The sequence below is a fragment of the Astatotilapia calliptera genome, chromosome 3 (assembly GCF_964374335.1).
Source record: "Astatotilapia calliptera chromosome 3, fAstCal68.1, whole genome shotgun sequence".
NCBI classification, from domain to species: Eukaryota; Metazoa; Chordata; class Actinopteri; order Cichliformes; family Cichlidae; genus Astatotilapia; species Astatotilapia calliptera.
The window spans coordinates 64,992,766-65,009,576 of record NC_137424.1 but is presented as its reverse complement, the minus strand read 5'-3'; the positions used below and the strand labels follow the sequence as shown (position 1 = coordinate 65,009,576).

At 39.4% G+C, this 16,811-nt stretch overlaps 2 protein-coding genes and 3 non-coding genes across 6 annotated transcripts; 1 reads left to right on the top strand and 4 right to left on the bottom strand.

Moving 5' to 3' along the window:
* The first annotated feature begins 2,140 nt into the window (after positions 1-2,140).
* Positions 2,141-14,262, top strand: aimp1b (aminoacyl tRNA synthetase complex interacting multifunctional protein 1b). Of its 2 annotated transcripts, XM_080293921.1 has the most exons (8): positions 2,151-2,300; positions 6,626-6,649; positions 8,365-8,459; positions 8,647-8,760; positions 11,171-11,356; positions 11,442-11,641; positions 11,994-12,165; positions 13,989-14,262. In XM_080293921.1, the coding sequence occupies exons 1-8, from the start codon at positions 2,269-2,271 to the stop codon at positions 14,153-14,155; spliced, it is 990 nt and encodes a 329-aa protein (XP_080150047.1). In that variant the 5' UTR covers positions 2,151-2,268; the 3' UTR covers positions 14,156-14,262. The 2 variants fall into 2 exon arrangements, with proteins under 2 accessions (XP_026019015.1, XP_080150047.1); XM_026163230.2 differs by lacking the exon at positions 6,626-6,649 and having other exon boundaries at positions 2,141-2,300.
* On the bottom strand, positions 7,076-7,147 carry trnat-cgu (transfer RNA threonine (anticodon CGU)). The gene has a single exon. It is a non-coding gene; the product is annotated as a tRNA-Thr (tRNA).
* On the bottom strand, positions 9,372-9,443 carry trnat-cgu (transfer RNA threonine (anticodon CGU)). Its single transcript has one exon. It is a non-coding gene; the product is annotated as a tRNA-Thr (tRNA).
* Positions 10,411-10,482, bottom strand: trnat-cgu (transfer RNA threonine (anticodon CGU)). Its single transcript has one exon. It is a non-coding gene; the product is annotated as a tRNA-Thr (tRNA).
* LOC113019493 (GTPase IMAP family member GIMD1-like) lies at positions 13,549-16,209 on the bottom strand. Its single transcript, XM_026163253.2, has 3 exons — positions 15,780-16,209; positions 14,842-15,098; positions 13,549-14,718 (listed from the first exon to the last, which is right to left on the bottom strand). Exons 1-3 carry the CDS (start codon positions 15,943-15,945, stop codon positions 14,446-14,448), a joined length of 696 nt encoding a protein of 231 aa, XP_026019038.1. The 5' UTR covers positions 15,946-16,209; the 3' UTR covers positions 13,549-14,445.
* Between the last annotated feature and the right edge of the window lie 602 nt (positions 16,210-16,811).

Genomic DNA, 16,811 nt, shown 5'->3' with positions numbered 1-16,811 from the left:
TGCCTGCATTTTGGATCCTTTTCTCAATTCACCACACGACTGCTGCGCAGCCGTGACAGTACAACACAACAGAGAGCACAGGAAAACACAGGGCTTAAATACACGGGGAGTAATCAGGGAATGGGCCACAGGAGGGAGACACAGCTGGGAGCAATTAGGCTAACGAGACAGGGGAGAGGTAAAACTGAACACACTGACATGAGACATGAACTTTCAGAATAAAACAGGAAACTAACAGACACAGAGAACCAGACAGGACACTGAACTTGACAGGCAGACTCATGAGCAGACACAATAACACCATGGACAGACAGAGGGAACACAGAGAAGTGGGAGCAGGCAGGCAAAGAACAGAAACCTAACAAATGGCAAAATAACAACAGAATACACACTCTGAATGAACAAAAGCATAAGGAAACACAAAACACTGAGTCCTCAGACTCAGGACCATGACAGTTATGTTTCAGCAAATGTGAGATCATTTGCAAAAAAAAGTCAAAATTATCCTATTAATACACATTATGGACATGAATTTTGAGGCTGGTGCTTATTTTAAAGTAAAATAAAATAAAGAATATGAAATAAACCCTGATATTGATGTTTTGTCTGCAATCCAAACACGCATTTCGACTGGAAGTCCTTTAAGTAGTTATTTTGTTTTTAACCCCATCTAGTGGAGAAAAGTGGAATTACAACACTGCAACTTCTAATATCGAAATATTTTTCTCCAGCATTGCTGTAAATAAAAGTGATGGTCATCGAAATATAAAAGCACCATCAGTATTTTTAAATTATTGTAATGAATGGTTTATTGCTATTATTCAGTGTTTTAAGTTTACAGAAGTATGTATCTTCTAACCACACTGCTATTTCTGGAGAAATTGTAGTGGCATTGTTGCTAATGTCAGAGGAAAGGACATTGGCTGCCAATATTCTGAGATGTCATCAATTAAAGGAATCTAAAGTCTAATAAGTCTAAGAAGATTATCGTTACTATGTATCTGTTGCTATGCATCTGTTACTAAGAGCAGTAGTCCCCAACCTTTTTTGTGCCACAGACTGGTTTATGTCTGACAATATTTTCACAGACTGGCCTATAAGGTGCCACGGATAAATACAACAAAATAAAACCAGTACCAGTACCAAAAAAGAAGATCTGTGGCCCGGGGGTTGGGGACCGCTGACTAAGAGGAATTGGGGGGTGGGTGCCTATGCCTCCACTCTGAACATTACAGTCCTTGAACTGAATGACAGGTGTTTTTTCTGTTTTTCTGTTTCTTTTCTTCTTCTTCTGCTCCTCCTGCATTTGTCCTTTAGCTATTAGTTGGGTAAGGAAGATGTCCTCGAAACCAATACGCTGCTGTAGGTGCTGCTGGATTTTGGACCTCATTCATGATTTGCTTTCACTTCTTGTGATTGGGGGCTATGATGTGGGCTTCCTCGATGGAAGGTATTACTTTTTTTTAAAAGTCTTCCTTCATGTGGACTCTTCACGTTTTCTTTGGCGGAAAGCATTACACCTTCCACTGGGCTAGTCTTGATCCAATTTCCATAAATTTGTCATACGTTGCCAAACCATCAAAGTCATCGTCGCTGTGTTTGTTTTACAACTGGCGACTGGTCATTAGATCAGGGGCTACCTTCTCATTTCTTAGGTGGTCTAGAAAGGGACACCCTAAGAATTTGCTTGAAGGGAACGCTTTCGGAACACCTCCAATTTGCTAATGTCGGTTTTGAGAAAGGTCCATGTCTCAGATTAATGCAGATGGATAGATGAGGTGAATCTTGGGGGCCACACATTACTGTTCTTCTAAACATACAGATGCAAATTGACCCAGAAGGGTTCATACCCTTTTCACACATTCATACGTCGATGTATATTGTAATAACATTGTTATTGTGAATTTTTTTATTGTGAGCCACAACAACCTTGTGACAGCCATGCTTTATATTTAAATGTGTAGTTGAAATTGTGACAAAACGCACATTTTTACAATTCATAGTCTTCAAAGTCAGTGTGTCTGAGATCAACATCAGACATGAAAACACCTGAAGTATTTCAAAACTGTACAGTACTTGAGTGTAAATGTAACCTCCAGTCATTTCTTCCTCTCGGGTCTTGTGGGATTTAAATAGGGAGGTGTTTGACCTTTCACCTCCAGCTGGAGATGGAAGCTGACAGCTGACACACAGCATATCAGAGGCGAACACACACTCTCGGCGAGCTTCTGTCTGTGAGCGGCTGGCTGACCAACAACATCCTGCAGCATGGACAACACCGACAACCTGTTTCACCCCAGGTACGAACACCTGAGTGACTTTTAATCCTCCGCAAATCCTCACTTTGCTCTGTAGGCAGTTGCAAACATGGATCTGTGAGTGGAAATGTAAAGGCTGAATCTGTATAATCTATTTGTAAAGCTGCTGAGGAACTGTCATATACTAAACATGAAACTGTTCTGTATATGGCATGTTTAACATTTTTCTTTGAACTGGGAGTATAAAAAGTTTGGGCTGTTAGGGTCTTTTTAAAACCTCATCATTGTCTTGCTGTTTAATATTTAAAATTCTTCCATGGTATTCAGCTCTTTTCCCTTTAAAAGATGCAGAAATTTGTTTTCCTTTCACGTCTTTTCTTCTCCATTATTTTGTTGGATTAAATAGGAGCGTTGTCATGTGTGAGTGTGTGGTGTGCCATTCGGTGATATTTTTAGCAGCAGGCCTCGCTGCAGCTGTTGTGTCTCTCTGCATGTCAGCTGTTCAGTAGCTGCTGTATGTGTTTGGTGGTCATGAAATTGAATCTGTCGAGTCTATTTGTGTTTATGGACATTAATTGTAGTTTTCCAGTTTCAAAAAGACACTCAACATGGTGCAAGGTGCTGTTTTCAGAGGTCCTTTCACACGTCAGTTATTTTTACGCCTATGCTGATATTGGTCAGGCCTCCCTTTTCTCACCAAAACAGATCTGAGCCATCAGAGTGTGGACACAGGATGTCTGTGGGTGTTTTTGTGTAGGTGGATCCTTAATGAAGTTTTCTTTGGTCCATTTATGGAATTATATTAATGTCAAAATGTCATATGACATTATGTCATAGCAAAAACATAATTCGAGCAAATAATTTCATTTCACGGGCGCAATTAAATTCCTCACAAGGTAGAACTCAGCAGCCATGTCAACACCGAAGCCATCGCACATGTGAAAGTGTTTGCTTTGCACATGCTGCTACAGTTTTACGCTCTTGCAGGTATCTCTGCACTTGGAGAGGAATCCTGCAGAGCCCAAAGTAAAGTGATTTTTCATTTTGATGGACACTTCAGGTTACTGATTTAAACTGAGTTACACTATGACAGCGCTGTTTTAAACAGTTTTTTTAGAATTTGAAAACTAAAGTTTGCTGAATTAATCATTAAAGGTCTGCTGAGCAGCAGTGGAAATACTGACAACTGTCACTGGATTATTTAACACTGAAGGAATATTTAAACCACAGGATTCTGAGGTGAGTTCTGAAGCCTCTGCAGTGCTGTCCCATTAATCTGTTTTACAGTATTACATAGCTCATATGATTTAAAAAATGAAAAAACAAAACATAACAAAAAGAAAACCCATAACGAGGACCTGCAAAGGAAGTGTGCAACAGAATCTGGCAATCATATGTTTGACCAAAATACAAATATTTAAACCTGGCAACAAAAAGTTGCTCTGTCTGCAGCAAAAACATGTAACTGCACAAACATGACTGGAAGGGACTTGTTCAAAATGGGCCCTTGAATTCTGCACTTTTTAAGATGTTTCTCAGTGTTAAAATGAAGCTTGGTGATAAACCAGTACATCCACAGCTGCACATTAGAAATAGAAACAGCTGTGGGTAAACTATCATACTGCACTTTCAAAATGTCAATAAATCCTCAAAACCGATGTGTAGCACATATTCCCTCTTTCATGTTGATTTTTTTTATTTATTCATAAATAAAACAATTATATAAAATTCATTATGAAACCAAATCCTATGTAAAAGAATTAAATTAATATAAAATATAAACCAACTAGTCTTTTTATGGATCTGATATCCTAGTCTATTTGGATTTGTGAGTAAATAAATATAAAAACGTGTCAAACAGAAAATAAAAGTGGGTTGTTGAATATAATTGGTGAAATAAAATGATTTGCTCAGATTATGTTTTTGCTTGCGTATTTATTATGACATTAATATAATTCCATATTTTTGATATAACTAAGAAGTTAAATTCAGATAGGTATTAACCTAGTAACCTTTGTGATGGTGAGAGAAAATGGCAGCAAACTCTGTGTTTGTTTAAGAGGAACCAGGCGACACGTGGAGACAGGAACCTGATAACAAAAGGCAAGCCATTTATTAAGGCAAAAGACGAAGGTACATAATAAGAGAAACCAAAACAAATAGCTAATCTAAACTAGGAAAAACTAAACTAAGAGCAAAGCAAAGGGACAGTGGAAAAAAACTAGGGACCGGGGACACAGGGGTAGACAAACAGACAACCTGACAATGAACAAAGGAAGACCAAGGACTTAAATGCACAGAAGGGCAAACACAGCTGATACAAATAAACATGACACCAAAGGGAAAGCAAAACGAAACACACTGAACGTGGACCATGAGACATTTAAAAACTGTAGGGTTTGGCTTCGTTTTCAAGTTGCAGCTTGGCTATAACTGTGACCAAATAAGCACAAGAGCAGAACTTCCCCTGATTTTAATGTAGACATTGTTACAGCACTCATTTCTTCCCTGCAGTCACAAGCACAAATGCCACCTCTCTTTCATCAGTTATCATATAATTAACCAGATTACCTCACTGGTTTACAAAGACTTTTGCTGCCGGCATGTTTCTTTTTACTTGCTTCTTTATCACTTACAATAACAGTAGCTGTTAAAGGGGATATTTGCTTTAATACTACAGAGATAAATGTGTCGGTGACATTGGAGTGTGTTTGTGTATGTAAATGCTGACCGCGCCACAGTGGAGAGCTCCGTCAGGCGTTTTTACATCGATCTTTATGCAAAAAGTCTGGCTTCTCTGAGCTATTTTTTTCTCCACAGATAATATCTGTGTAAACTTACCTGACAGCTTTTTCTGTGCTTTAATGTCTTAAATCAAAATCAAATCAATTTATTTATATAGCACTTTTCACAGGATAAAAACCACAAAGTGCTTCACAGTAATATAAAAACGGAAATACATAAAATATATCAATAATCAAACATACAGCACAAATCTAATTAAAAGCCAATCTAAATAAATGAGTCTTAGGCTGCTTTTTAAAAGAATAAATACAATCAAGGCAACATAATGATGGAGTCAGGACCAAGATTTTAAAATGAATTAGTTAAGCTGCTGACACACTCACACTGACCTCTCGCCTGTCACTCAGACTCTTTGCACCTTTCTGGCCTTTTGCTTCAGCTGAAGCTCTTTTTTGTGATATGAGTTCCCCATAAATAACATTAATGATATAGATTCGTGAACAACATGAAAATGATCTTGCAGATGTGTAGAAAATGCAGGAAGGCTTATTTTGAAATGTCTCTTGCTCTTCACTTAACAATTGCCAGATTCCTTTTAACCTCTTTTGCCTTAAACTCTAAAAGCCAAAAAACATGTTTCAGATTTTCAGCCCACTGCATATGCAAACCCTTCAAAGTTATAAAATGAAAACTAAACATGCAAATTCAAAATTTTTTACAAATCAATGTTAGAGTGAGTGGTGTACTTAAGCATCCTCTTGTGTGAGAAACCAACCCGCAGCTTCTCAAAATTGCCCAAATGTGCCGAATATTAAAGTGCACAATGTCCCAGAGCAAGGACCAAGATATCTTTATCTTTATCATTTAGACTTTTATGGCATTGAGTTGCCAAAGAAAGCAAATTAAGCGTGAAATATTCAAATCATATGAGCCTTTTTAAATTCATAGAGGATGTTTAGGTCCCATATAAACACAATTCATTTACATTTGAAAGAACAGTAAAAATAAGTTTCTCCTGAGCTCAAATTACACAAACAAGCAAGATTTCTGGATATATTTGAATAAAACTATTCATAATGCAGAGGTGGGCAGTGAGTTTGATGTCTGGCATCAAACAGGAAGTGTTGTGTGGTGACTCATTTCAGTTTTGATCCAAAAAGCCCACAAAAAACAACCTGTCTTTGATTAACTCTGACATCTCACAATGTGTGTTTATGTGCTCGCCTTAGGCAAAGACAAACCCTTCACTTCCCCTCCTGTAAGATATCATCTATATAAACATTTCATCAGCACATTGGTGACATCATCTCCTGTTTGATTTGTATAATGTCAATCATTAATTAGTTAAGCTACATGGAGGTTTACCACTCTGTACTTTGGACCCTTTTGGGTTCTCTGCACCTCACAAGAGACACTACAAGGACAGAATCTTTGGACTACCCTCCAGGAGCTTTTGTGACATCCCTAAATCTACGAATATACTGTAACAGCTTTGCTGCTATCCACTCTTCTGAGGATCTTTCCTGTTCATCTTTGTTGCATTAATGAAGGCCCACTTAAGAAAACCACATCTTTTAAACGCTCGTATAATGTGTATGTGTGTGTGTGTCCTTCTGTTTCAGAGGGAGCGTGCTCTGTCTGATAGTGTAAGTTCCCGATAACCCAACTTTTGTGTTGCAGTTGGTTGTGAGAATCAGTGGTCAGGTACTGGCCTCTGTGTGGATTTCACCGTTGAAGTTTCCATCCTCTGCGAGGAGCCCAGGAATGCGAATCTGTTTTGCTTCAAATTGCTAGCATCTCATTTCTTTTTCAAACAACAGGAAGCACTACACTTAAATGTCCCATTGAAGACTGTGGGACATTTATGTACTGCCAACACTGACTTTCTTATAGAATTTTCTTTCCAGAGACATTTAGTAAACAGAATTTCAGTCAAATCCTGCAGTTGTTTAAACTGGTAATCAATTTAATGCCAACTCCAATCGATTCCAGTAGGTAGACAGTATATACATACAAACACAGCAGATTGACAAGGTCCTTGAAGCATGCCATCTTGTTAGATGCGAGGCATAAGGCATGAATGGGATTTGAACCCATGATCTTTGGTTTACGAGACCAACGCCTTACCACTTGGCCATCATGCCATGTGCTTCTTTGCAGTTCTTACCATTCATCTCCATTCCAGTCAGTTCCAAGATAAAAACAAATATTCACAACCTCTTGGACAGCTAACGTATTGAGATTTCTCTTTACTGGAACAAAGGAGTAAATGCCCCAAACACAATGGCATTAGTGAAGTCACTACGAGGTGTGGCTCGGGATTTTTCTTCCCTGTAATGTTGCCTATAATGAGTTTATTATTGTCTGCTAATCTGGTCCTAAGTAGATATAGACTTGATTTAATCCTACAATCAGAAAATTGTAGGATTAGGAGATGAAGTAAATTAGAATATATATATATATATTTAAAAGAAAATACTAACAGGAAAACACGCTGAAGGGCTGAAGGGCCAAAGTCAGCAGATGGAGCTGATTTTGGCCCTTCAGCATGAGTGTTGCGTTACCAGTCCTGTTTATCATTAAGGTGAAAACCTAGAAATTTGTATGTGTCAACCACCTCAATGTCCAAGCCATAGATGTTCACCAGTGTGATGGGTGGTGGGTTTCTCTGGAAGTCAACCACCATGTCTTTCATCTTACTGGTGTTGATGTGCAGGTTGTTCACATCTGATGACCCATATACGTTAAATCATTTCCCTCAGACAGACATCCAATGATGGCTGTTTCATTAGAGAACTTCTGGAGGTGACAGTTAGCGGTTTGTGTCTCAAGTCCAGTGGAACTGAGAGAGGACCATTCCCTGATGCAGCCCTGTGGTTCATAGCATCACCTCAGACACATAACTCACGCACTGCAATCTGTTGGTGTGGTAATCGATAGTCTATGTAGTCAGATGACGATGGACTCCAGCTTTCCAGCTTCTTACTCAGCGGTGCAGGTTGAATTGTATTGAAGGAACTCAAGAAATTGAAAAACATGACTCTCACAGTCCTTCCACTGCTTTTGAGTTAAAACCACAGGCCTGAAGTGGTTAGCCTCCCTGGGAGCCCAGTCTTTGGCACTGGAAACAACAACAATGGTAACTAAATAACAACTGGTGCATCTGGAATGTTTACAAGGACCATCAATTGATGTTCTGAACCACTTATCTAGTTAATGGTTGCAGAAGAATCTATCCCAATTGCGCATGTCTCTTTTATATAACCTGCATGACATTTCATTGTACCTGAGAAAATGAAATCTGACTACTCCTCCAGATCAGCATCAGTAATTATTTTTGTGTGTCTGTTTTGTTTGTCAGTCTGGAGGCTGCTGTCATGAAGTTGGATCCAGAGGATGGGGAGCAGATCATAGACTACTTTAAAACCCACGCTCTGCTGACCAGAGAGAAAGCTCGTAAGACAGAAGAGCAGAGTTTGTTTATTATTCAGTTATCCATCAGCCAAATGATAGAGTTAATCACCAACTCTGAAGCCATTGTAATTTTGTAAATGAAGGACTAATAATCAATTGAAGACTTAGGTATCAAGAGGTAATGAACCCACTGTGGGTGTGATAAAACCTTCTTATTCGTGTGTTTCAGTCCTGCAGGCATCTGTCAGAGAGCAAAAAAAGCTGCTGGTGGAAAATGCCAAACTCAAGAAGGACATTGAACAGCTGAAAACTCAGCTGCAGGATAAACAGAGGAGACGTGCCGGTACATACACTTTTCATACTGCCGTGCACCATAATAGATTGACATTGAAATCGTGACAGGTCAAAAATTGCAGTTTTGTCTGTGACATGTGGTGACTTTCACAGAAAAGCAAGGAAAGTGTCTCATTAAATCTACAATTAGTTAAAGTAAAATAGAGTTATTGTTTTCAAGTAGACATGTTATATCACTTGACATCAGCTGTAGCCAATGTCAAATCCAGAGCAAGCTCAACTATACAGTAAAGGCATCAATGGGGCTTGAAACCACAATCTTTGGTTTAAAAGACAAAAGATTTGTGGTCTTACTACTTGGCAGCCATGCTATGTTTACACTACTTCATTTTCATGGCCACCACTTTCTTTGGAAATGGAACCTTCCTTCCCACCTAAACTTTCCAGTTTAGGGCGGGCGTGTGTATACTATCCTAAATCCTTGGTGTGGGTTAAATAGGGCTAAGAAACAGATTTCACTCTTTGTAAGTCTAACTTAGTCAAATGTTTTTTGTATTACAAGTTTCATTGACTACTATATTTGGGTAAGAAACTGGGGTAGTGTATCATCACGGACACATCAGTCAGTAAACATTCAGTATTGTTATAAACTCTCACTAAAGGCATGAATGGGGATTGAACCCATGATCTTTGGTTTACGAGACCAACGCCTTACTACTTGGCCACTATGCCTGCTTTGGGAATGAGGAGAAAATGCATCATCTATCCAGCCACTACCCCTTCTCGGGTGCCTTGTCAGTTAAGTTTAGTACAGTTGGATTTTAATGCTTAAACTCTGTCACTAGGAGCACATGCAGAGGATTAAATCACTACCTGGACCAATACTTGTCTTCGAGTATGGTTAGATTACTTTCTGAGCCATGTTTTCTGTTATTAACTGTCAATAACACATTCATTGGTGCCTTTCCTTCCTCAAGAATTCTAACTATAAGATTACTTTCTGCAACACAGAGACAGTAGTCTCTGAACATCACCAAGTGACTTTAAACATTGGTGATGCCTAACAGAGATTTTCATTTGCAGCAAAGCTTAAAAACTATGAAACAATCAAGACAGCAACTTTGGTAACTTAAGTAATGCCTTGTGATGTGGCATATAGCATGCAACACCTCAAGGAAGCACTAAGGGCATGGATGGGGATTGAACCCATTCTACTTGGTATAAGACACCAACGCCTTACTACTTGGCTACCACACCTGGATGAAGCACAATGTTGTTTACTCCAACTTTGACCCCATTACCTGGTTGCTGCAGCAGAAATTAATATACATTAGAACAGCAAACAAACATCGTGCCTTTGAAATCACTTTTCTATGTTTTTGGATATTCTACTATTTTGCCTGAGTGGTGGAACTTCAAGTTCTTCTCCTACTTATTCCATCTGGTTGTAGCTTTACTGCGTTTTCCATTCAGAGACAATCTTCTGCTCACCTTGGTTGCAAAGATTTTGGAAATTCTGATGTCAAAGACAAAAACTGTTTACTTTGCCGATACCAGAATGCTCCATTCAAGAAGACTAGAAAGTCACATTAGGTTGTAGAGGACATCATAGGATATATCATTACTACCAGTGAAACTTCAGCATCCATGTGACATTAACATTACAAGACGCTGAACATGGAAGACATCCTTTGTAAGAAGGCATGGATGGGGATTGAACCCATGATTTTTGGTTTACGAGACCAACGCCTTACCACTTGGCCACCATGCCACTGTTGTTGCACTCTTTTGTCATACTTAAGGGTGTTGTCAGACATGGTCCATGTTTATTGTAGACAGTTGACAGGAATTTGTCTTAGTGTGGCCACATATACAACAGATCACATCCAAAAACATAGAATAAAGCACGTCATCATGCAGAATACAAGAATACAACTAAGATATTAAGAAAATAGAAATACTGCAATATATCAGGGTACAGAATCTGTACCTGATTATTACCCAACTGAGCATTTCACTTGTTGAAGACTAAACTTTGGAAAGAAAGGTCAGAAAGGTCCTTAAACAAACAGCAACTGAAAGCTGCTGCAGTAAAGGTCTGGAAGAGCATTAAAAAGTTGGAAAAGCAACTTCTTGCAATGTCAATAATTTCAAGACTTGCCAGCAAAGGGTTTTCAAACAATAATTAGAAATGAACATTGTATTTTCACTTATTTAATTTCTCCATTTACTTCTGAGCCCCTGAAATGACGGGATTGTGTTGAAAATACTTTACTGCCTCATATTTTCATGCAGTCCTTTCGTTCAACCCTTTGAATTCAAGGTGAAAGTCTCCACTTCAGCTGCATCTGAGTGGTTTCATTTAAAATTGAATGTAGTAATATATAGAACCAAAATTAGCAAAGAAAGTTGTCTTTGCATTTATTTGCTGATGAGGCACTGCCATGTCTTTCTTTCAGCTAAAAGTTTGCTCCCTACGGCTCCGCCTCCACAGACCCCTAACCTTACCTCTACTACAGCTGCCAATCAACCGTCTTCACCTGCTGGTGCAACAGGTGCTTTTCAGGTCAATCCTCTTCCTTCTTCCTCCTCCTCACATGAGCGGAGAGACAAACACAGCAGGAGGAGGAGAGGAGAGAGGAAAGGTGAGAGTAGAGTGAAAGACAAAGTCAAATAAAACGAGATAGCAAAAAATATAAATAAAATTACTGACTCTCTTTGTCTACTCAGCTCGTTCAACCTCGGACCTTCTTTCCCTGGGGATGGAGTCACAGGTTGACGTGTCACGACTTGACCTGAGGGTGGGACGAATCCTCAGCGCCCGCGTCCACCCACTGGCCGAAGCCATGATTGTGCAGGAGGTGGACATGGGAGAAAACAGCTCCCGGACGGTGGTTAGTAAGGTGGGACAGGAAGCAAAACCTGAGGAGGTAATGTGACTTTATACTGAAAACTATCATCAACTTTGTTATTGCTTTAAATAGGCTATATACAGTATACTAAATGAAAATACAATATTAATAAAAAATATTATTGTTATTATTTTACATTTACATTTTTTGTCAGAGTACTGAAATTTTTTTCCAGTAAGTATATTGATGACATTTTAATTTTTTAAATTAATATAGTTTTTTAAAAAAAAATATTATTACTTAATAAAAATTATAAATGTATAATTTGCCCTTAACATATACTGCTTAGCATTTCGAGTATTTTTTACTTTTCTACTAAATAACTTCTATTTAATGCTTACAAAACAAAATAGTTTCTTTCTCTCTGTAGCTTCAGGGCTCCTTAGCTGTGTTGCTATGCAACGTCAAGGCCTGTAAGCTGAAGGGCGTGGTCTCCCAGGCCCGCCTCCTCTGCTGCTGCATCTCGGATGACTGTGTTGAACTGTTAGTCCCGCCCACAGGCTCCACCCCAGGAGACAGGGTCACTTTTCTCAACTACCCTGGTAACAATGTAGCATTAAAATATATGAACACAGTGACTGAGTTAAGCAGAGTTTTAAAAGCAGTTTATAGAAGCGGTTGTAACTCAGATTAAACAGACGCAGGGCGATCGTGGCTCAAGAGTTGGCATTTCGTCTTGTAATCGGAAGGTTGCCGGTTCGAGCCCCAGCTTGGACAGTCTCGGTCTTTGTGTCCTTGGGCAAGACACTTCACCCACTGCCTACTGGTGATGCCCAGAGGGGCCGATGGCGCGATATGGCAGCTTCGCTTCTGTCAGTCTGCCCCAGGGCAGCTGTGGCTACAACTATAGCTTGCCTCCACCAGTGTGTGAATGAATAATGGAAGTGTACAGTGCTTTGAGCTTCTCGAAAAGCGCTATATAAATGCAATCCATTATTATTTATTTCTCTGCCGACAGTTTTTAAAGCTTAAACTGACTAAAGATTTTGATACCATCTTCTCAAGCATGAGTATAAAGAAGAAAATGCTGCTGAAATTGATCAATTTGTTTTTAAATTAGACTTAGTTTTTTCCATAATGTCTTTTGCGGGTAAATCAGCAGGTACTTTCGGTAAATAGTGCAGGGGTCTCAAACTCCAGTCCTCAAGGGCCATTGTCCTGCAACTTTTCCATGTGCCCCTGCTGCAACACACTTGCATGCTGAGGTGGCAGTTCAGCCATTTGATTCTAGTTACAGCAGCTCATGAGTGAATAAACATGGTGCAATAAAAGTACTTTTAGCTTTCTTACAACAAGCCTCATTTGCACATACATTCATGTAAATAAATTTTTTCTCCCTAACCCAACATTCAAACGCTGGTGGACATATGAGGGTTCAGTATAATGCTAAGAATACTTTGATATCTAGAACAGGAGCCAGGGATCTAACCACCGACCTTCTGATTAGCAAGTGACTTGCATCATATCATTTTAAAAAGTTATTGTCTAAAAATGTTAAAAATAAAGTAAACATCAATGTCCACAACTTTCTATACTTTTCTGACCCAAAGAAGCAAAGCAATAACAAGTATAACTGAAAAAATCACTGGAAGCTGCCACTCAGCAAAGAATTCAACCAATCATTCGAAAGTGGGCTTAAAGAGAAAGGAGTTAAAGTAGGTTGTGTCAGACAGAGGATCCATCCATCCATTCGCTTCCACTTATCCTTCTCAGGGTCACGGGGAGCACTGGAGCCTATCCCAGCTGTCATAGGGTGAGAGGCGGGGTACACCCTGGACAGGTCGCCAGTCTGTCGCAGGGTTAACACACAGGGACAGACAACCATTCGCACTCACATTCACTCGCACATTCACACATTCAGAAAGAGGATGCATAACCATAATAGAGATTTATAGTAATGTATCTGGAGAGCTAGAAATAATTGATTGACATGATCTTTTTTCACTTTATTCCTTATGTGAATTAAAAGAAATCAAATCATTTGACTCTTCGTGAATGACTGAAGACATAAAAGATGTACTTTAATTCATCTTGATGCAAATTTCTAAAATATGTTATAAACCAAAGAATATAGACACAGATTAAATTTTTTGGGCTCTGGTGTAACAACGACACAGATTTGCATCTTACTACTAAACATTAACAAAGTAATGATCATTTTCCGGACGGGAAGAAATCCAATCATGTCGTTGTCAGTTAAAACCTTGATAGTTAGTTGCAAGAAGCCATAGTTTGTTGTGCCTGTGAATAAAATACATTTGTTAAATTAAAAAGTAGGAGATAAAGTCCTTGTTTTGTATCTGCACCACAAAAACATTTGGGTTTTTTTCACTTTCCTTCACTGTCTTTCTCTTCCCGTGTTCAGGTGAGCCGGACAAGGAGCTGCAGTCCAAGGAGAAAGTTTGGGAGCTTCTCCAGCCGGACCTGCAGGTCGATGGCAGGGGCGTGGCCAATTACAAAGGATGTAGCTTTGAGGTGAAAGGCAAGGGGCTGTGCAGGGCCCCCTCCCTCACCAACTGCATCATCAGATAGAAGTTTGTGTAACTGTGAAAATCCTGTGCAGCACTGCGGTACATGCTTACTGTGACTAAGCACCTGTTTCTTCAGGTGTTTTGTAAATGAAGAGTTTAACAAACTTGTCACTGTGTGGTGTCAGTGGTCTCTGTTCAAACACAAAGCAGTTAAAGCAATACCGAACACTTTAAGTGAATAATAAAGCAGCCATAAGAAAGAAATACATAATTTCTTTCCACAAATAACTTTATGTGATAAGAAGCTGACTTCAGATTTAAAGATTAACCAAATAAAGGCCCCACATGGTGTCAGACAGAGGTCCTGATGGTCAGAGCCCTGTGATGGTTCTTGGCTGAGAGGCAAAGAATTTGGTCTCTGAGTGGTCGCCCTCTGACTGACGACCAATCACTGGTGTTATCTAGGAACCAGACCCCGCCCCTTATTTCCCCAGCCAGATTTCTGAGCCAGCCAGTAAAGGGCTGGGCAAGGTAGGCTGAAGGCTGAAGCCCCGTCTCTCTCAGGTGGTCAGAATGCGTGAGGATAAGTATGGAATGCTGATGCCATTCTGGACCAAGGAGCTTCTGAAGGCCAAAATACAAACACAGAAAACAAACACAATTAGCAGATGCAGACAATGCTGTTAAAAATAACACAAGATGACCATGAGCTCAGGGGCCTGATATCCGAGTCACAGAGCGCAGTACCTCTGCATGCTGCTGCAGGTGTTTGCCTTCGTGCGGCAGGTCGGCTCTCACAACGATGCCGAGCACATGCACGCCTTCAGGGCAGAGTTGGTGGATGCTCAGTGGGTCAGGCACTCCAGGAGGCGTGTCAACAATTCTCAGCATCATGTCAGTCTCCACCCCCTGTCTTCTGAAAAAGCGTGGAAAAGTGCGCCAGAGGAGGCGACACTCAGTGGTCACACCTGAGATGCTTCTTCCTGTTTGGAATTCGTCTCCACCTGTCAGATGCAAAAATCTGTAGTATTTTTTTTCATCCTTAGCAAATCACGTTTAGTGATTTTACATGATTAAGTTAATTTATCATTGTGTATGTGCTATAAGGAGAAAGGTGATTCTAAATAGAGCTTGTCCATAATTTTACATTTCTTATGTTCATCATATTTCTTAAATGAACTTTCAGGGCTTAAAAAATTAATGTCCACTTGAGGCTGATTTCAAAAGAGTGTCAGTTTCCAAAGGCTCCCATGTTAAAATGTTAACTTTACAGCAGAAACAAATATGTTTACAGCCTGATACAAAGAACAATTTTGGTTTCTATTTTTCCTTTTTATACTATGTTTCCAGTTAAAGGCACTGGTGCTAGGGACATGGCCTCTTTGCCTGCAAGGTTGACTCTGAAACAGGTGGCTAACTGAAGTGTCTGAACTGTGAAATACTGTAGCTTTCTTGTGTGGCAAAGCCCATTCAAGGAGTTTGTGCTTCAGTTCTGGTATACCAGTCTGCACCAGCATTGCACCTGTACAGGACACTGGATCTAAACAAACAAGCATGGGTGTGGCCAAACTTCAAAATATGGAGTCCAGACTCAGTGGCAATTTGGGAAATGTTTCTATGGATACACCATCAAAAGAGACATAAAGCAAAATGTATTTAAAAGAAAGTTCTGTAGAAGGACTGACCAAGAAGAGCATTCCCCACAGAGCTCCTCCCACTCTGAGGGCCGCCTAGCAAAACCACGTTCAAGACCAGCACGTCCCTTTTGCCATCACCATGATGATTAACCCACCTGCTGAGGAAATCAAAGAGGCTGTTTCCAGGTTGACCGTGTTCAGCTTTGAGAGCCATCTGAAAAAACAAAGTCTTCTGAATACACGTCTCACAGTGTTTAATATAAAAGTCACACACTGTTTAACACTGATTATTCTTTATTTCTAAAGACTTTTCTCATTCAATGTCATATTGTGAGATTTGATATAAATACTTTACAACCTCATACAAATATCAGGTATTAAATCAACAGATTTTAAGCTTTTTTGTTTAATTTCATAGTGTTAGATGCAACACACAAAGGTTAAAGGCAGGGCGAGAGCAAATAAAATACATTTCAAAAAGAGATTTTATGTAAAACTTTTATTCCTATTTAATCTTATTATAATAGGCTGGATGGTTTCTTGATAAAAAAAATAACAACACATACATTAAGTTTATAGGTACATAAATATTTCTGGCTTTCTTCGAGCTTTGCACCTGTCAGTACTAAGCTAAGGTCAGGACTGAGTAGTATCCCAGACCGATCCAGTTTGCATCCAACAGAAGTCGAAGGACAAACGAGTGGAGCTATAAAATTCATTAGTCAAAGTTTTATTGAGACATTATTTTATTCTAATTGTAAAAAAAAAACTCATTACACTAACTAACCATTAAGAAAGAGGTCTCATAGGGTCATGAACAGTAATATTTTCTTTAACTTAAAGGCTTTGAAACTGTAGTTAAACAAAAGTGAGTCTTACCTGCTTTACTTTACCAGGAGAGGCAAAAGGTTCAAGGACTGCATATGCTTGATATGGGAGGTTGAATGTGTATTTACGGGAGTGGTTACTGGTTAAACTATAACTTGCCGGTCCTATCTGTGCCTCGCTGCAGTTTTATTGGGTTATAAAAGCAACAAACATCCGTGCAATTCCTGACACTGATGTTCCCTGTGTTACCTG

Coding starts and splice junctions, on each gene's coding strand:
- aimp1b (XM_080293921.1), top strand. CDS start 2,269: ATGGACAACACCGACAACCTGTTTCACCCCAG. Junction 2,301..6,625: donor GACAACCTGTTTCACCCCAG/GTACGAACACCT, acceptor CTTCTGTTTCAG/AGGGAGCGTGCTCTGTCTGA. Junction 11,357..11,441: donor GAGGAGAGGAGAGAGGAAAG/GTGAGAGTAGAG, acceptor TTGTCTACTCAG/CTCGTTCAACCTCGGACCTT.
- LOC113019493 (XM_026163253.2), bottom strand. CDS start 15,945: ATGGCTCTCAAAGCTGAACACGGTCAACCTGGAAACAGCCTCTTTGAT. Junction 15,099..15,779: donor TGTGGGGAATGCTCTTCTTG/GTCAGTCCTTCT, acceptor TGCATCTGACAG/GTGGAGACGAATTCCAAACA. Junction 14,719..14,841: donor ACCTGCAGCAGCATGCAGAG/GTACTGCGCTCT, acceptor TTTGGCCTTCAG/AAGCTCCTTGGTCCAGAATG.